This window comes from Nicotiana sylvestris, chromosome 6 (genome assembly GCF_000393655.2).
Source record: "Nicotiana sylvestris chromosome 6, ASM39365v2, whole genome shotgun sequence".
NCBI classification, from domain to species: Eukaryota; Viridiplantae; Streptophyta; class Magnoliopsida; order Solanales; family Solanaceae; genus Nicotiana; species Nicotiana sylvestris.
Window position 1 is genome coordinate 5,830,064 of NC_091062.1, and position 19,260 is coordinate 5,849,323.

Sequence of the window (19,260 nt, forward strand, 5' to 3'; positions counted from 1 at the left end):
CAAAAAATGTAATTCTATTTGCCTCAAAGATTTTGTTGGCTATTTTTTCCAAGTGATTCACGGAGATTTTATCAGGAACGTGTGCCTCATTCAAGATCTTCATTAAAGCCTGACGGTGCTCGTCAGAATGGATCAGCAATGACAATAATGAAATTTGAGCGGGCGTCTTTTTCAATTGTTCCACGATAGAATAGTCGTGGAGCTTCATCTTTCTCAAGAATTCTTCCGCTTCTTCTTCCGTCACAGCTTTCTTTATTGGTGTTGGATTATTTTTAGTTTTTCTTAACTCTTCGGGAGTAAAACATCTTCCCGAGCGAGTCAAGCCTTGCACCTCATAGGCTTCTTCCTTGACTTCTTTTCCTTTGTACATTACCGTCACCCGTTCGTAGTTCCATGGAATGGCCTTGTTGTTGATCACTGGTAACTGGGTTACTGGCTTGATAATAACCCGATCTATACGGGCTCCTTCCACGACTATGATGGGTTTGCTGGCGACCCCTGGTACAATCACTTTTGATCCTTCCTGCTTCGCCCCAACTTTGCTTGAAGATCCTTTCTCAACTACCACAGATGGCTCATCACCATTTTTGTTCTGCTTAGGTACCGACTTCTCCTCTGCTAGCTGTTCATCTGGCTTGGCTTCATGAGACCGAATCATCATGACGGTTTGTGACGGCTTATTTGTTTCCCCATCAGCCCGTACTATTTCTATCATATTGGCTTCCTGATGGGCTGGCATTGGATTTCTGTTGATATTGGGAGCTTCGGGGGTTTGAACTTCAATTTTATTAGTATCAATCAGATCTTGTATTGCATTCTTTAAATGCCAGTACTTTTCTATATCATGGCCTGGTGTACCAGAACAATACTCACAGCTAACGGTGTAGTCCAGATTCTTTGGAGGAGGATTGGGCAGCTTGGATTGTATCGGCCTTAGCATATCTAGCTGTCTTAGCCTGTGGAACAGACTAGTGTAGGATTCTCCCAATGGAGTGAAGGTTTTATTTTTCGGCCCCCTTTCACCCCTGAATGCTTGATTAGACCTGAAACCTGGTCCGGGATAGGTTCGCGGATAAGGGTAGGTACTTGGTAAGACAGGAGCACGCCAATGAGCGTGGGCAGGGGGCTGATTGTATGTTTGCACATGGTTAACGAAAAAATGAGGTTCCGACGGGTGATAGTAGTGTTGGGATGAATTGTGGTGATAAGTTGGTTGGTGCGATCGATGTTGATTGTAGTACTGAGGTGAACCTTTGGATCCCGACCAAGTTCCTGAATCAACCATTGCTGCTTCCTCTCTTTTCTTCTTTCCAATCCCTCCTACTCCGCCTTGAATAGCTTGAGTAGTTGCCTTAATAGCCGAATAACTCATGATTTTATTCGTCTTGAGGCCTTCTTCCACCATACCTCCCATCTTCACTACTTCGTTGAATGATTTTCCTATCGCTGAAACCAAATGGGCATAGTAAGTTGGCTCCAAGGCTTGTAGGAAGTAGTCTACCATTTCACTTTCCTTCATAGGAGGATCCACCCTTGCTGCCTGTTCCCTCCACCGGAAACCATACTCTCTAAAGCTTTCATTGTGCTTTTTCTCAAATTTTGTCAAGGATAGTCGATCTGGGATGATTTCCAGATTGTATTGGAAATGACAAGAAAATGCCTGTGCCAAGTCATCCTAGGTGTACCATCTCCCATGGTCCTGGTGGGTATACCACTCCAAAGCTGATCCGCTCAAACTTTGACTGAAGTAAGCCATTAATAATTCATCTCTTCCCCCAGCTCCTCGCATCTTGCTGCAGAAACCCCTCAAGTGGGCTACTGGATCACCGTGCCCGTTGTATAGGTCAAATTTGGGCATCTTGAAACCAACTGGTAATTGCACATTTGGGAACAAACATAAGTCCTTGTAGGCCACACTGACCTGCCCTCCTAACCCTCGCATGTCTCGGAACGATTGTTCTAAGCTTTTGACCTTCCTGAACATCTCTTCTTGTTCGGTATTTTTGACTGGCTTGTCAATTTCTGTTGGGAGGTCAAAACGGGGAGTAAATGAATGAATTTCGGAGGCTTTGAAAGTGGGCTCTGGGGGGGGTAGTATTGGTTGTCTTGGGCCTGGAATATAGGCTCACTAGGATATTTGTGGAATGTAGCTGGGGGAGGTGCCACGAAGACAGGAGTTACTGGTGGAGGAGGGTATGGAACTGGTTTAGGAGGTGGAGACTGCGGTGTATGAGAGGTGGTGCCTCGGTAGTGCTGGTAGATGGGGAAACTCGGGGATAGTTCAGTGGTAGGACTATCATGAGTTTGGTCTAGTGATGGGGTGGAGGCAGGGTTAGCTGGGTAAGATGGGGGTGATTGCCCTGTGGACCAAGCTCGATACATCTCAGCCATTTATTGCTTAAGTTTAAGCATCTCTTCTTTCATTTTACCGACGTCCATCTCCTCTATCTCAATACCTGTGTCGACATCCGGGATAGACATGCTTTCGGGTATCGGTCCTTTTGATCTGGTGTGATAATGATAATATGCCAGTATACTCTTAGAAAAACTAACTGCTTGAATTCTGGAAATGAAAAAACTTGTTAGTCTTGAGAGTTTAACACATATATAATTATACGTTCAGATGCAATGTTCCTAGACAAATAACCTTTTTCTATCATGCATTTGCTCGGCTGCTTGTGTCATCCCAACTTTTCTTGACCTTTCTTTTTATTGTCACTCACTCTTTATTTTATTTTATTTTTTGATTGTGGTCGAATCTTATAGAGATTGCCTACGTATCATGTCCCCGCATAAATCAGACCTTGCGTAGTTCGGACCGTAAAGCAATTGTCAACACTTTTATTTATTCTTGAAATAATACAAAGATGGAGCAGACACTACATTTGGAAAATATTATAAGAAAATGGTTTTAAAACTCGACACAAACCCAAATCAAACAAAAGACACAACTCTTAACGGCTCTGAACATGCTCCACTTCCCACTTTTGTTTTCGATCATTGGATCATCTGCTCACGGTGGGGCTTGAACCGGATGACCTCCTAGCGTGCGATACATTCTTTCTAACTCCATTTCCATATGACGGGCAAAAATAGGTGCATGCTCTATAAACCTTTCATAATCCATCCCTTGGCAGTTTACATAACTTTGAGAGGTGTAAACCGCTAAATCATGGATTTGTGCCCTGAAATCTTGGAGACGTTGGTCTTGGTTTTGCAGTTGTTGTTGGCGAGTGGTGGCTATATCTCTGATACGGTCTTCACGATCTAAAGCTGACTTTAATTGAGCTCGGAGTCTGGCCTGATCGAGTCTTTCCTGTGCTCTTTCTCTGTCGATGTCTGCGTGCTGATGTTCTCTATTGTATCTTCTCGCTTCTTGCAATTGTTCATGGAGTTGAGCTTCTGAATGCATCCAATGGTCTTTCTCTTTCTTGAATTGTGCCCTGTCTTCTTCGGATTGCATTACTTGGCGTTCCTTATTAGATCTGGCCTCCTCGTTTAATTGTATGATTCTTTCTTTAGCTTTGCCCAACGCCTTTTCGGTTTTTGCCAAAATGGAATCATAATCTTGCATTTTTTCCAAAAGACTGGCGATGATTTTTTGATCTTTCCAACTTCTCATTGGTGTTTCAGAAGCTTTCTTCATTTTTTGAAATTGAGCATGAAGATTTTTATTTTCACAAGCCAGACTCTTCTTTTCACCTTCTGCTTCTTGTGCTTGTAAGTCTTTCTCCAAATTGAGGTTCCTCAGACTTTCCTTTAAGACATGGATAGTCGCTTTGTATCCCTTTTCCTTTTCTTCCCAAATCAATCGTTCTTGGATTTTATCGTTAAAGGTTTGAACATGGGGTCTTTTTATTGGCCTTCTTAGATCGGGTTCTGGTGCATCATCCACGCGGGATCGTTTCTCAAACCACCTTGCATATCCTGGATTTATCTCGCCCTTTGTTGTGTCTGGAACTTGAGTATCATCTTTCAAGTATCGACATCCATTCCACATCTGCTGAATTAAAGCTTCGGGAAGAGTGGCTTCGGGGTGTAACTCGATTACTTGCATACTCAAATCCTGATCATCAGGCACCACTTGGTATCTCCCTAGTTGTCTAAAACTCTCTGCGGCGCATATGGTTGGACGCTTCTCAATCCCAATAGCAACAAATAACTATTCAAGGTTGACATGTGTATCACTTCCCTTACCGGGAGCCATCCCAAAGTCCACTCAATTTGATTTGCCGTTAAAGATCTTAGATGAGATACCCAGGCTTCCACCCCTTCTGGAGACTTATAATCTTTTATTCTTTCTTCATAACTCTCGATGAAATTATCATTGCTTGGACCATACTGCATAAACTTGGGGTGATGTTGGAGATGTTCAATCATCCACATTTGTAACAAAATTTTGCACCCTTCAAAGGTCTTTGCCCCTGATTTACATAAAGTCAATGCCGATAAATGTCTGAGAGAATGATCGGGGCAAGGGTGTGATTTTTCTTGGTAGTGAGGACCTGTACGACTTTCGCTGTGCGAATATCAATTGTTCGTTCTTTGTTTGAGAAGACCATGATTACCAGAAAAGCCACCATGAAAGCGAAGCTTCGGTGAATCTGCCAGGTGTCTTTGTTCTGCTTGTTAGTAAGGCCCTTTTCATGAATTTCAAATCCGTCCGGCTTTCCGAACCTTGAATATAGGAAGTTGAAAGAACAACACCCATTGACAACATTGCTTTTTCTGATTTGATTACTGATGTTCAGAAGACCAAAGAATCGATGCATTGAGGGAGCCTTTGGGAATATCAGATTTTGATTTCTTAAATCTCCGTCAATACCAGCATATCCAGCTATCTCTTCTAATGTAGGAGTAAGCTCGAAATCAGAGAAACAAAAGACATTGTGAACAGGGTCCCAAAAAGTTACTAACGCCACAATCAAATCATCACGTGGTTTAACTTTCATAATATCTGTGAGAGTTCCCAAATGCTTAATGACCCATTTCTAACCATCTTCTCCTAACTCATGCCACCACATCTGAAGCCGAAATAGAAACTCATCTACATCTGCGAATGGTGGGTTTTGGGTGGTGCTCATTTTGTATCTGCGATTAATTTAAACAAAATCAAAACTCATTTTTGAAAACAGACACTCAGAAAAATCATTTTTTTTATTTAACACTTCTTCTTTTTTTTTCAAAATTTTAAAACTATTTTGGGAATTTTCTAAAACAACCCATTTTATTTCTCGGCTCTTACAATGATTTTTTTTTTTAGTTAAGCTGGTCAACAAGCAAATTCGAGGCAAATAAATGCACAAGTAGCAAGTAGGATGCATCAGGATGGTCCTTTCATTTCGGGTTCACCTGTCCTAGACAGACCCAACCCCTGTGTTGAGTCTCCAAGGTCAAATGTACATGATGCAGATAGGCGTTCCTACTAGGGATCCGGTACGAGGCTGAGTTATTCTAAGTGAAAAACCTGAGGCAGATTGTTCTAGACCTGGCTTACCTAAACGGACAGTTTGAGCCGAAATGGGGGCAACGTACCGGGAGCACGAAAGTCTACCCGGCCTAGTTACTTGTCCCAACTTCGTCTTATTTGATATGACTTATAACAGAAAGGTGGGCCACGCGCACGTGTGCACCATAAATTTTAGAAGACTCAGAAAGAAGGAGGGTTTCGTAGCAGTTTATATACACAAATCAGATAATATTAAAGCGGTAAGAAGCAACATTTAACACATTAAGCATAAACATGTAAAAATCAGATAATAAATAAAGCCAACTATAATAGTTATTTTAAGCTCGAATTCTTAAACCCTGAACCAGAGATTCTGGGTTGCGTCCCCAGCAGAGTCGCCAGAGCTGTCACACCTCCTTTTTCCGCCCCCGCGAAGGGTGAAGGAGTTTTTTTCCAATTAAAGGACAGTCGAAACGGGGTTTGTTTATTTATTTCAGAGTCGCCACCTGGGAATTTTATGGCGTCCCAAGTCACCGGTTTTAATCCCGAATCGAGGAAAATATGACTCTGTTTGTCATTCTGCGAACCAGAAATCCGAGTAAGGAATTCTGTTAATTCGGGAGAAGGTGTTAGGCATTCCCGAATTCCGTAGTTCTAGCACGGTCGCTTAACCATTTTTATACTTGGCCTAATTATCTCGATTTAATAACTACCTAATTTCTTGTTGCATGATTTTGTTACCGTTTTTGGTTAGATTGTTTACAATTATAAACCTTCCTTGAAACGAATCACGCGTACGTATATTCGCATTATATTTTTTTTATAAATACAAAGAGTTGTGTCACGCATACGTGTACACAATAAGATTGATAATATTTTTTGTATATTTTTTTTATATAAAAAAAATTATGTTCGAAATTGTGCTTAAAACAAAATTACGAACATTCGTCACTCTTGTATGATTAAATAGTGAACTGCACATCTCGGGTTATATGAAATTAATTTAATTTAAATATCCTCCGAAAAACCCCTTTTATTAGAAAAGTTTGCTCGAAGTTGCGCGAACGCATACTCCGAATTGTCTTTAGAAATGTAATTATGTCACGCGAACGCGTCCCTAATTACACGAAATATTTTTTGATGGTGATAAAATTTTCCACAAATGTTTATTATGTCCATCTATTGTTAAATATGAAAGCCATGGGAAATCACCGAATGAAATGTCTCGAGATTTCTTAAAAAAAAATCAAAATTTATTAGGTGTTGGCCACAAATTATTATTATTTTTTTAAGCGGGTGAATTACATACCTCAAAAACTATTCAAATTAAAAGAATTAATGCGATGAAAAATAAATAACATGCAACTAAAACTACCGTTTTATCGTGAATATGGTATATGTACTTTCAGTACTTGATAATTATATGAACAAGTTATTTATTATTTTCATAAGCTTAAGACTAAATGTATACGTTTGAAGTTTTTGACTTAAAATGTTGCAATTCATATTTATAAATCCAACCTTCTTTTACACAACTTGTTTTTTAATCCAAAGGTCTAATTATTTGGTTAATTTGCTTACAATGATTGAATTTGGGATAGATAAAATTAAACCAATAAATTAAACCAATTTTCTTTATCTCGGCTTATGCAAGCTATTTACAAATACTAAATCTACACTTTATAAAAATTTTGACATTATTTTATATACTATTTTTAAGAAATGAATTGATCGCATTCCTAAAATAAATGGGCCATTTGTTATTAAGAAAAAAAAACTAATCTACAAATTGATTTAATAAAATGACATTACATGTAACGTAGTTATACATCTGAACCATTCGTAATATTCCAACATCGTAAACGTAACGGATTATATCATTTCACCTCTCACCTATGGTTATACACATAACCGTTATCACGCCATATACGAACAAAATACAACTTACATCATCTAGCTTTAAACAAAATCGGATATTTGACGAGATATGCTAGTAATGTAGTTTCTTGATATTTCCATACTATCTTATACTTAGCCAACAATATCACAAGATTTAATTAATGGCCAGCTTTCTGCCATGTTCTCTATCTTGACAATTCAAAAATAAATGTCATCACTAAACTTCAAAATAAATAAGATTACCGCAGAATTTATACTACTTCAAAAGGCCAATTGGCTAATAGTTTATCATGTCAAGTATAATACTATATTAACCAACTAAAACAAAACTGAAACTTAACTAATAGATTTAAATGAGTAGAGGACATAATTGCAATTCCAAACTTCATTTACTTGCAATGTTGAAACTTTTCATGACATGAGTCTACAGATATGTACCTGGAAATGAGGGTAAAAGAGGTAATACTTCAGCAATAGCAGCAACAGAAACCCAACAGCAGAAAAATGCCAATGATTCAGCAGATTTGAGCAAAAACAGCAAGACCCGTGAAACCCGGACGCACAGTAGCAGGAATCTTAGGAAATTTCAGATTTAAACCAAACAATATTAACAAACAAACCCGGACAAATTCAGGGAAAACAGTATTTCTGATTTTAAAAGCTTAGGAAACAAACTGAAACTCTCAATCTCCAAAAATCAACCTTAACACTAGCTTCTAATGTAAAATTCTGTTTTTACTGTTTCTGATTTTTTATCTCTTTCTTTTTTTTTCTCTGTGTGTATATTTTGTCTCTCCTCTCTAACTGTTTTCTCTTCTTTTTCTTCTGTCCTCTCCATCTGTTCTCTCTATATTCTCTTATGTCTTCTCTACTGATTTTTCAGCTCTTTTTAGATCATTTCTGTATGTATCTCTCTCTCTGTCTATATCCTTGAAATCAGTCCCAACACCTCTTCTTATACAACTTATTTTTCTTCTTTCCAGCCTACTGTCCGGACCCTTTTTCCCCTTTTAAAATCAGAAATTTCCACTCCAATAACACTAAGTCTGGATTTCAATTCATCAAACCACTAAGGACACCTTTTCCCTTAATTTCAGCCCCCCCTCCCCCATTACCTTTTGTTCCCCATTATCACATTAAATAAAAGCCATTAACATTCCACTAATAACACACTAATACTAACATATTATTCTTACTGTTTCATTCCCAAAATACTCCTGTAATCCTACTGTTATTACTGCCCTTAATTCAAAACTTTAGTAACCTATTATTGAACCTCTATATTTCAAACCTATCAGTTGATGACTGAAGACCAAAACTGAATGACCAAGCCTGAATTCTAATTGAAACAACTGAACTGAATTTAAATCAAAACTAACACAACACAAAATTCAACAGAATCATTGCAACTGAATTTCAGACTTGAATCAATATGCACATGAATGAAGGTAATGTGAATGCAGGTTCATTGTCAGCTTAATGACAATGTCCTGAAATTAGGTGGTCATAGATCAAACATACACAACAACAATTGATGAACTTAACTGATTTAACAAACAAGAACGAATTAATCGGCAAAAACTAATTAACTGATTACCTACAACAAATGATAACAATCAATCCAAAATAGATAAACAGGTTGTTTCAATCCGCATTAACAGAAACATGAATTTATAAAACAACTAATTGACGAACTTAATCGAGTCGATTACACACATTGTAAACAATCACAATAAACAGAAACAATGCTATAATTTGATCGAATAAACGGGTATAGTGGATATGAGACAGAATCAAATAAAAAGATAGGAAAATTACACAGATTACTGAAACAGGCAACAATACACACATGGATACAAAAGAGAAGTAGGAAAAATACCTCTGAATCTTCAAAACTCATACGGACACAAGCTCAAACTAGGATTCGGACCTTTTGAGGTTGAACAGACTTTATTCGAAGTATTCTCAATTGAGAATACTTCGATTAAAGTCTCTTAGACCTCAATCCCTCATTTAATTTGGGCAAATTCCACGATTTGGATTTTTTAGGGTTTCTGATTCTTTGATCTAAAATTCGAACATTTCTAGACATGTTCGAACCAAACCAACGGTGTTTTAGGCACGAGGGAGATCAGGTGGATAACTGGTGTGAGTTTGGGGTAGGTTGGGGTAGGGTTAGGTTTTACTCGAATCTTTAAATGAAGATTCGAGTAGTTCCAGGAAGATTCGAACTATGCTACTAATAGGTTCATGACGAGGATGGACAGGGGAAACTATGGTGTTAATTTGGAAGCCATCGGAGAAAGTTGGATTTTCAGACCAAACTTTGATCGAAGATTTGAGATGTTGGGGCCTGATTCGACGGAAACTAACACCGGATCTGTAAAGAGGATGTCTTGGGGAAGCTATGTTGTTAAGATGGGGTCATTTGGACCACCGGAACCGCCGTGAGGCGATTTCCGGTGGGTGTTTGACGGTGGTTAACGGTGGGGTTCATCTGGTCTCTTGAAAGAGACATTGAACAGGACAGGGGGGTGTTTGGTTTGGGGGGGGGGGTTAGTTTGAACCCTTTATATATGCATGTGAGGGTTGGATCCAGACCGTTCGATCTGATGAGATCGATGGTCTGGATTTAACTAGTAAGTGGAGCGACGTCGTTTTGTTTATCCTCAAGACCGGATCAATTTTGGACGGGCACGGGTCGGGTGTAGAAGAATTGATCTGGAGCGTTGATCAAGTGAAATCAACGAACCAGATTTGAGCATGATGAAACGACGTCGTTTAATTTTGCTACAGGTGGACTGGATTTGGCCGGGTATAGAGAAAGTTTTGGGCCTGATTTTTTGTTTAAAATTTCTTGGCCCATATCCGTTTTGCCTATTTTTGAACCCTTTTCATTTTCTATTTTTTTCAAATTTTACACAATTCTAAATTAAATTGTAAAATCAATTAACATTTTGACATACAAATTAAAACAAGTAGTTAAAAATCACAATCACTCAAAGGCATACTTAAATGACAAAAATTATAACAATTATATATTTTTTGTGATTTTCCTTCTTTCAAAACCAAACTATGGTTTATAATTTCCTAAATATTATTTTTTATTATTATCCTTTTATACAAACCAATGATTAATTAATTCTAAAAAATGCAATATCTACATTACCATTTTTTTTTATTTTTTCCTTAATTAGAATAAAAATGAACATGCACAGACGAAATGCCACGAAAAATTCAAAGACTGCACACAAAGAAAAGAAAAAAAAATTATTTGTGATTTCTTTTGGAGTAGTTCTTGTGAGGCAAAATCACGTGCTCACAATTAGCAAAGATGGTTACCGTTATGTGCTTACCCTATTCTTTTCCTTCTAATCCTAATTGGGTGCATTATATTAGAAGAGTTTTTAATCTTACTTATAAAGGTTGGCCTCGCGCAATAGTTAAGAGCGATATTTATAAATATAAACATGAATATGAATAATATTTGCAGTATTTATTTACTCATATAACTAATCGAATTTCTATTACTACTGATATTGGTAGAAGTGGTAATGATTGTGATTATCTAACTGTTACAAGTCATTGGATAGATGAGGAGTGGACAATGCAAAAACGCATTATTGCGTATAGAATAATTAATTCATGTCACACAGGTAAGTTTATAGCTAACACTGTTGCAGATATTTGTAGATATTTTTGCTTTAGAGATAAAATAATGGCAATTTCTATGGATAATGCTTCTAGTAACACTAGTGCTATAGGCATACTTACAACAACACTAAATCCTGCATTTAGGAATATATTCCATGTTAGATGTATTTGTCATATTTATCATTTAATTGTCGGTGATGGTATGCGAATTTTAAATTTAGAAATTGAAAAGGTTAGAATGGCTCTTAATTAGCTTTTTTATTCAAACCGTAGAAGTAGACTTAGAGATTATTTTAAAAAATGTGATGAATATGGCCTTAGAGAAAGAAAGGTTCCTAAAGCTTGCCCGACTAGATGGAATTGTATGTAAGAAAGTTTAGTAGTTGCATATGAATATAGAAACCCAATTAATGCAACGTTTAATGCTCGGGGTAGGTGGTGAGGATGATGATGAAATGCTTACTACTCAATATTGGACGAATGTTAAAATTCTTATAAATTTTTTAGAACATTTTCAAATTGCTACAAATGCATTTTCTAGGCAATATTATCCTACTATTTCAAACTGTTTAGTTTATATTGCAGCACTATGTGATTTGTTTGTTGAATTTTCGGAGGGTGAGGAAATTTATCAGCTTGCTATAAAGGAAATGAAAGAAAAGTTTAAAAAATATTTTTTCCCTATCCCTCCTATTTATGGTGTTTCTGCAATGTTAAATCCTACAATAAAATTAGGAGGTCCTTATTTTTGGTACTCAAATATTTATAAGGCTTTAGATCTTTCAAATGAGGAATTTGCTACACTTGTAGATGCAAAAACCTCAATTAAAATTAATGCTCAAACAATTTATAATGAATATCAACTTGCCTTAGAGCATGCTAGGCCAAATGTTCCAACCCCTACTTCGTCTAGTTCACAATCATCTAAAAGAGCTGCGGGCTTAAAAGCATTTAAATCCTGGACGGAGTTCAGGGGTTCTCAAGGTGATAATTATGATGAAACTTCACATCTAAATGAGCTTCAAGTTTATTTGTCGCAGGGACTTGAAAAGGAGAATCCAGACAGCACTTTTGATCTTTTGGAATGGTGGAAGGCAAAGGAATTTCCGGTTCTTGCAAGGATGGCTCGGGATATTTTATCTATTCAAGCTTCAACTGTTGCATCAGAGAGCACTTTCAGTCAAGCAAGACTTCAAATAGGTGATCATAGAGCATCTATGAGGGAGAGCTTGGAAAAATCTGTACTGTTCAGAGATTAGATCCGCTCGGAAAGAAGAAACTTTGGAATTGCGGAATCACAACCGGCGATAGATGAAGCTTATGAAGAAATGATGGCGGAACTTGCGGAGGATGTTGCTTCGCCCGGAAGTGGTGATGAACAAGCTTCTTTTCCACCACCACCAACACAACCTCCTCCGAACCTTGAAGGATTTATGAGATTTGTTAGAGATACAATGTAGATTATGGTGTAACTTGTACTTTGGTACATCTTCTTTTAGTTTTTTTCCTTTTAATGGTGGTATTAGTACCTTGTTGTGCTCATTCCATTGGGGGGAGTAAGACTAAGAAAGATATGCCATTTTTGGTAATAAAAATTACAAGACATGCCCTTGAATATCTTTTTGCAATATTTTTTTGTCTTTAACTTGCAATTATTTATAAGCTATAATATATATACATAACATACAATATATACTACAAGAAAATATATAAGGGAATATATATACATAACATACAATATATACTACAAGAAAATATATAAGGGAATATATATACATAACATACAATATATACTACAAGAAAATATATAAGGTAACATAACATATATATACTACAAAACATTATAAGAAATTATATTTGGAAATATATATACATAACATACTATATATAGTATACTATACTAGTATACTATATATACTACAAAACAAGATTTTTCAATATTCAAAATGAGGGCCCCACCCTCAATGACCACCAACGGCCATATTGTACAAATAGCCATTTTTTTTTCAATTTATAAAACTAACCTTCTCTAACACTATAAATACCCCCTCCCTCTTCTTCATTTCAATACTCAATACTCATTTCTCAATCTAAATTTCTCTCAATCACCAATTTTCAAGACTTCAAGTCTCAATCTTAATTTTCAAGTTACATCATGCCTCGTTCGGAAAGAGTGCGCTTATTTGTTTCGCACTACTATGAAGTGCTTGAAGAAAATGAAGAAGGCCAAATATTAAAATGCAAGAACTGTGGAAGAGTCTTAAATTTTCGTTCAGGGTGTACCACAGGCATTTTAAGGAGGCATATAACGTATTGTGTTGATGGTATTTATCCGCAAATTCGTCTTTAAGATATTTCAACAATTTGTGTTATTTTAAAATTATTAGACGTATTTATGCTTCATGTTGTACTTTCTTATTAATTTATTATGCATGGCAATTTAGTTTTACTATTGTTTTGTTATTTTACTTTTTCGTCAAGCACTTTAATAATTATATTTCTACATATATACTACATATATATTTTTATATAGCCATGATATGGTTTACAAGAAATTGCCTTAAACAAAAAAAATTAAAAAAAAGCCCGGAAATAAAAAAGCTCGTTAGACCCGCTAAGCCCACGAGCCCGACCCGTTTAGCCCAGGACCATATGGGTTTAGGCCCGTCACGGGCTGGTTCCACCCGTTGAGCCCACGAAGCCCGGGACCGTGAGGCCCGGGCCGCCATAGCCCAGGCCCGTTAAGCCCGACCCGTTTGGCCCATTTAGGCCCGGGCCCGACCCAGAATACAGCATTAGCCCTAGCGTTTCCCTCTATCCCTTTACTCTTGTTTCATTTACTTAGTTCAGAAACAGTGTATCTTTTATTTTTCAGACTTTGTATGTAGTATTTTTAGATCGTTTGTGAAACTGACACCAGTTCTGGGTGGTTGAGGCCCAAACAGTTGTATTAGATACATATTTCAGATAGTTTACTGTATTTCTTCTGCTTATTGTAATTTTCGCTGTCTACACGTTATTGCTCTATAATTGTTAAGGAAAATTAAAATTGGTAAAAGGATAATTTGCTAGCTCACATTAGGTCAAAGGCCCGTCCCATCACCGTACTGGTCAAAGTCCGTCCCATCCCGATAATTTCATCCCGTTCCGTTGGACAACCTTGCATGTAAGCAACCTATCCTAACACAAGTGTTAGTAATTGATTCCACAACTCGGACCTGTGACTTATAAGCCACATAATATATATAATATGAAATATTATTCTACTATGAAGATTAAAAATTAAATTTGAACGACTAAAATGATCCTATAATATTATTGAACTTTTATGCCCTTAAAAGTTATATTAATAATTCCTTCAAAATTAATAAACAAAAAATGTAAGCTACAAAAGTTTAGTTAGTTTTGTAATGATAAATTTACCTTGGGATTGTTTATTAAAGTATATGTATCTAAATTTTTTACTTTTACAAAATTAAGCTCTTTAACTTACAATAACAACAAACGACCCAGTATATTCTCACAAATGGGATCTGGGGAGGGTAGTATCTACGCAAATCTTACCTCTATCCCGATAGGGTAAAGAGACTGTTTCCGATTACCATCGGCTCAAGATAGCTCTTTAACTTCCCTTGCGTATAATAATAACTTTTTAGAGCTAATATTTACCGTTCTTATATTTTATCTTCTCTTTCTATTTTTCGTAGCTTAATTATTCATACTATTATGATTTCTAAGTGCCATCTTTTTCTTATAAATGCAATCACGATTCAAAGCATTTTATCATACATGTACAAAACAATGTAATTTTTTCAATTTTGTATTAACTATATGAGATACAATTGCAATGCACGTGCCCAATGACTAAGTATATATAATAAAATGATGAAACCTTAACGTCTTTGAAATAAAGAGACAAGACAAAAAAGGCGACATCCCAAATTAAACTTGGGATTAATATCTGAATATAATACACAAAATTACAAAATGGGTTCAACATATTTGAACACCAAGTGGAAAATGCATGCTCTTGCAAAATGTCATACGTAATAAGTAGTTTCTTTTTAACTTTTTTTTTTTATAATTAGACAAGCTGTTGATTTTTCTTCCGCTGCATGCTGCAGCGGAGAGTTGAGCACGGCCGGAGAGTTTCGCCGGAAAGTGGAATCACCGGCAAATTATCGCAGTTGCAGATTTCGATCATCATACCATCTGGATCATGGAAAAATAGTTGATCAACGTAAATTCCACCTTCTTCAACTCTGCTCTTTATATATTCTATTTCCATCTCTTTTAGCCTTTTCTCCACTGTTGTCATACTCTCGCACTGCAAAATACACCAGGTGAATTTAGTTGATGATATACATTACTCAGGTCAGTATAATGTTTGACTGGACACGAAATTTAAGAAAACAAAAAAGAAATACTTAAAACTCGTGCTCTTAATCGTGTCTATACGAGGTAAATGAAAATTTTAACGTTTGAAGAATTTCCAAATATAGAAATATGTCAGGTAAATTTTAAACCAACTAAATATAAAGGAATATTGTCATATGAAATTGTATAGAGGGAGTTATTTTCACCAACTCAAACAAAATTCTTCTATAGTCTTGGATTAATATAGCTGTACTCATAGTTTTTATAGTTAAAGGGCAGCCCGGAGTTTATATAGTTAAAGGGCAGTCCGGAGCCAGGGCGCCCTAACGAGTTTTGTGGTCTAAAGCCAAACTTTAGGAGGGGCCTCAATTTTTATTTTTATTTTTAAATATTTATTTATTTGAAGTCTATTTTTCTAGCTAACTTAGATACAAAGTTATTAATAGTTTTATTTTAATCAATAACTCCTAATAAGTCTTTCTTTATTGAAAATATAGCTAATCCATTTAACTTTTCTCAAGATATTGTTGATCTTGGGTAAGATGTTATCAATTTTAATTTTGAATTTTTTTTTCTGATAGTGCCGGTAACAAGAGTTATTAACATTATTCCATAAGCAATATACGCATTGGAAAAAGAATCAAATCTTTTTATTTGACCGAGTGTATCAATTAAACCGTTATCTTCTAATAGTTCTATTTTTCGTAATACTTTTAATTCCGAAAATAAATCTAAATCATCTATATCGAATTTGTTATTATGCTTTAAGGAACATTCAAGATTAAGACAATTTTTTTTCAAGATTTTAATCATCCAGTGATCTTAATTTTTACTGCTAAAGAAGAAACAAAAATTATTTCCATATACTTCGAATTGCTCAAATCTATTTTGAAGTGAAAAAAATAATTTTGTCTACTATGTATAAAGTAATCAACTCCAAAGGACTCTTCGAAAGATTTTGAGATTTTATTATCAACATTCTCATCAAATTGTCACTTCTTATATATCACACGTTTCTTACGAAATTCAGGTTTGATATTCATTTTAAGTGTAATTTTCTTGGCAAAAATCATAGCAGTTGCAAATCCTCTCTATACTTGTTAAAGAAAGAAATCAAACTTTTTCACTTTACATAATCTTTTTTAAAACTTATACATAGCCTATTAGGTATAACAAAAAATGGGGCCCCGCAATTATGGGGCCTAAAGCCGTTGTTTTACTTGCTTTATGGATGGGTCGCCCCTGTCCGGAGCACAAAGCATCCCCGTTCACGTAGGATCCAGGAAAGGGTCGCACCTCGAGAGGTTTGATGTAGGCAGTCCACCGTAACGCGAGGGTTAGTGCCTAATTTTAGGGTTAGGGCTCGAATCCGCGAGCTATCGATCACGCCTAAACAACTTTACTATTGCTCCCACGTAAAAGATCATTTGACAACAAATTAGGAAATTAAACATGACATACATGTCCAATAAGTTAAATAGTTATATTCATTTTTAAAATTGGAAATAGTTAAATATATAATATAATGGAGGAGATCGAGACAGAAGTGTATACCTGGAAGGAAATGTGATTGTCCTTGGGATTAATGATTCTAATCTTGGGCATGTTCTCTGGATCCTCAGATTGCAATAGATGTATCCCAATCCCATAATTAAACAACCTGCAAATTTAAGTCATAATTGTTATTTGTTAATAAACATGTTTTTAGCATCTTAATAATTTTTATCAATTTTGAAAACAAAGACATTAACAAGCTTAAAACATTCATTTAGCTTATAAATTAGTACTTCCTTCAGTCCACTTTAATTAATTTTTTTCGCACGAAATTCACCTTTTAATTAGCATTAAGTAACAATGCAATGACCATATTAATCTTATTTTGTTCATTGAAAATATAACAAATACTCATAGACTCATTACTCCAAGGGAAACTTTGAAAAAAAAAATAATTCTTTCTTAATATCTAAAAAAAATCAAATATCGTGGATCATAAAAAAATGCTAAAAATCAATTAAAGTAATTCGGAGGAAATAGTAGTATTTACCATGCTCCATCAAAATTAAAAGAACCAGGCCTTCTAATTGGAAAGAATCCAAGAATGTTTTGGTAAAAATCAAGAGATTTTTCAACAGATCTACAGACTACTGATATGTGATTCAATGACTTTAAATGCAAAGGATTCTCCATATATTAACCTTCCAAAAAATGAAAAAAAAAAAAGAAAAAAAAAAAGAAGAGCGCAAAATGAAGAAGAAGCTGGAAAAAAGAAAACTTAAAAGCAAGAAAGAAATCAAAGAACCAAAGATTTAGAGAGTAAAGTAGGAATTGAGTAGAAGGATTATAGGGGATATATATATAGAACAAAAATAATTCTTGAAATGATATTTTTTTTAAAAAAAAATTGGTGACAACTGTTGAAGGGTAAAACAAGTAGATACCACGTGGTGACACGTTGATTTTAATATTCAAAAAAGCCATGCAAAAGCTTTTTGACAATTAATTACGTACTTGACTAATTTAGTGATGAACTAGACAAAGTGAACTTGACAAGTACTACTACAATTGGTATATGTACTGATCTATGTCAGCATTATTATGGTTTAATCGAGTAAGTCCAAGAATTCGATTTATTTACTCTCACGTGAGCGAGGCGGAGCTAGGATTTGAATTTTGGCTACCGTTTGACCATAGATTCCCAAATTTATTTTGAAAAATTTGATTTTGGTGAAGTTTGGTTTGAAAATGAAATTGTGTATTTGGACATCAGTTTTCAAAACATTTTTCCCAAATTTATTTTGGAAAAACATGGAACATGACTTATACCCATAAGTTATAAAAACTATCACAAATATCCAATAGTACCATTATCAATAACATTCATTATATTATCGCAAACTATAGTCCTGGACATAAATAAATTTGGTACAAAATTATCATTTTTATAATGAACTACATGATACACTATCAGATGACCGAGAAGACGAAACAACATTGTTACAAAATAATATGTGGTGGACTTTTTTATAAAATACAAAAATTTGGGGCAATTTTTAAAAAATGTAATAGTGATATTTTGGCCCAAAATCAACTATTGAGCTGGTTTTGGGATTTTGCCAAAATGTAGCCAAAATCTATGGCCAAACATGTGTTTGCCAAATAAAATCCAAATTTATTTTGGTAAAATTTATGGTCAAACGGGTCGTTATAAATTTGAATTTTAAGATAATGATATTAGGTGTTAGTTTTTTTTTAAATCTCTCCCAATTTAGGAGGATCTATAGTGTTTTCACATTTCCCTCCAGCGTGATTCGAATCCAGAACCTAACAGATGTTAGTTATTAGGTTTGAAATTTAATGTTTATGCATATTTGGTAACTTTCCTAAACCAAATAGTACAAAGTTTGAATTAAACCTATCAGATTCGAATCTATAGCTTACCTTTTTAGCTCCGTCCGGTTCATGTCATCGTATTATTATAATTGTGAATAATAATGTACGAATTATTATGTTGTGAATAATAATGTACGAATTATTATGTTGTGAATAATAATCTGTAAATTGTTATGTCGCGAATAATAATACAAAGATTACTATAGATAAATTATCTATATTAAGTGCATTTTTATCTTGCATTTTTATCTTTGAAGGCTTCTATATATTGGTAGAAATCTTTGTATTATTATTTCACATTCAGTTTGTGTTTGGCATATATTAGTGTGATCGAGAGTACTAATCTTGAAAATCGATGAACATTATATTCAATGCAAATTTTTTAGATATTATCTTATGAACGTAAGTATAGCAAAGTAAACCTATATATTTAATTTTTGTGTAGTAGTTCTAGAATCGTCCACTATCCTTTATTCTTCTTGTCCTGCCCG

At 35.2% G+C, this 19,260-nt stretch overlaps 1 protein-coding gene across 1 annotated transcript; it reads right to left on the minus strand.

Moving 5' to 3' along the window:
- Positions 1-14,873: 14,873 nt before the first annotated feature.
- LOC104227516 (glyoxylase I 4-like) lies at positions 14,874-17,692 on the minus strand. Its single transcript, XM_009779773.2, has 3 exons — positions 17,424-17,692; positions 16,934-17,039; positions 14,874-15,329 (listed from the first exon to the last, which is right to left on the minus strand). Exons 1-3 carry the CDS (start codon positions 17,564-17,566, stop codon positions 15,087-15,089), a joined length of 492 nt encoding a protein of 163 aa, XP_009778075.1. The 5' UTR covers positions 17,567-17,692; the 3' UTR covers positions 14,874-15,086.
- Positions 17,693-19,260: the final 1,568 nt, after the last annotated feature.

Excerpts from the sequence above, each read along its gene's own strand:
- LOC104227516 (XM_009779773.2), bottom strand. The coding sequence starts at position 17,566 with ATGGAGAATCCTTTGCATTTAAAGTCATTGAATCACATATCAGTAGTC. Across the intron at positions 17,040-17,423 it reads TTTAATTTTGATGGAGCATG|GTTGTTTAATTATGGGATTG; the intron begins GTAAATACTACT and ends TTAAATTTGCAG. Across the intron at positions 15,330-16,933 it reads ACAATCACATTTCCTTCCAG|TGCGAGAGTATGACAACAGT; the intron begins GTATACACTTCT and ends TGTATTTTGCAG.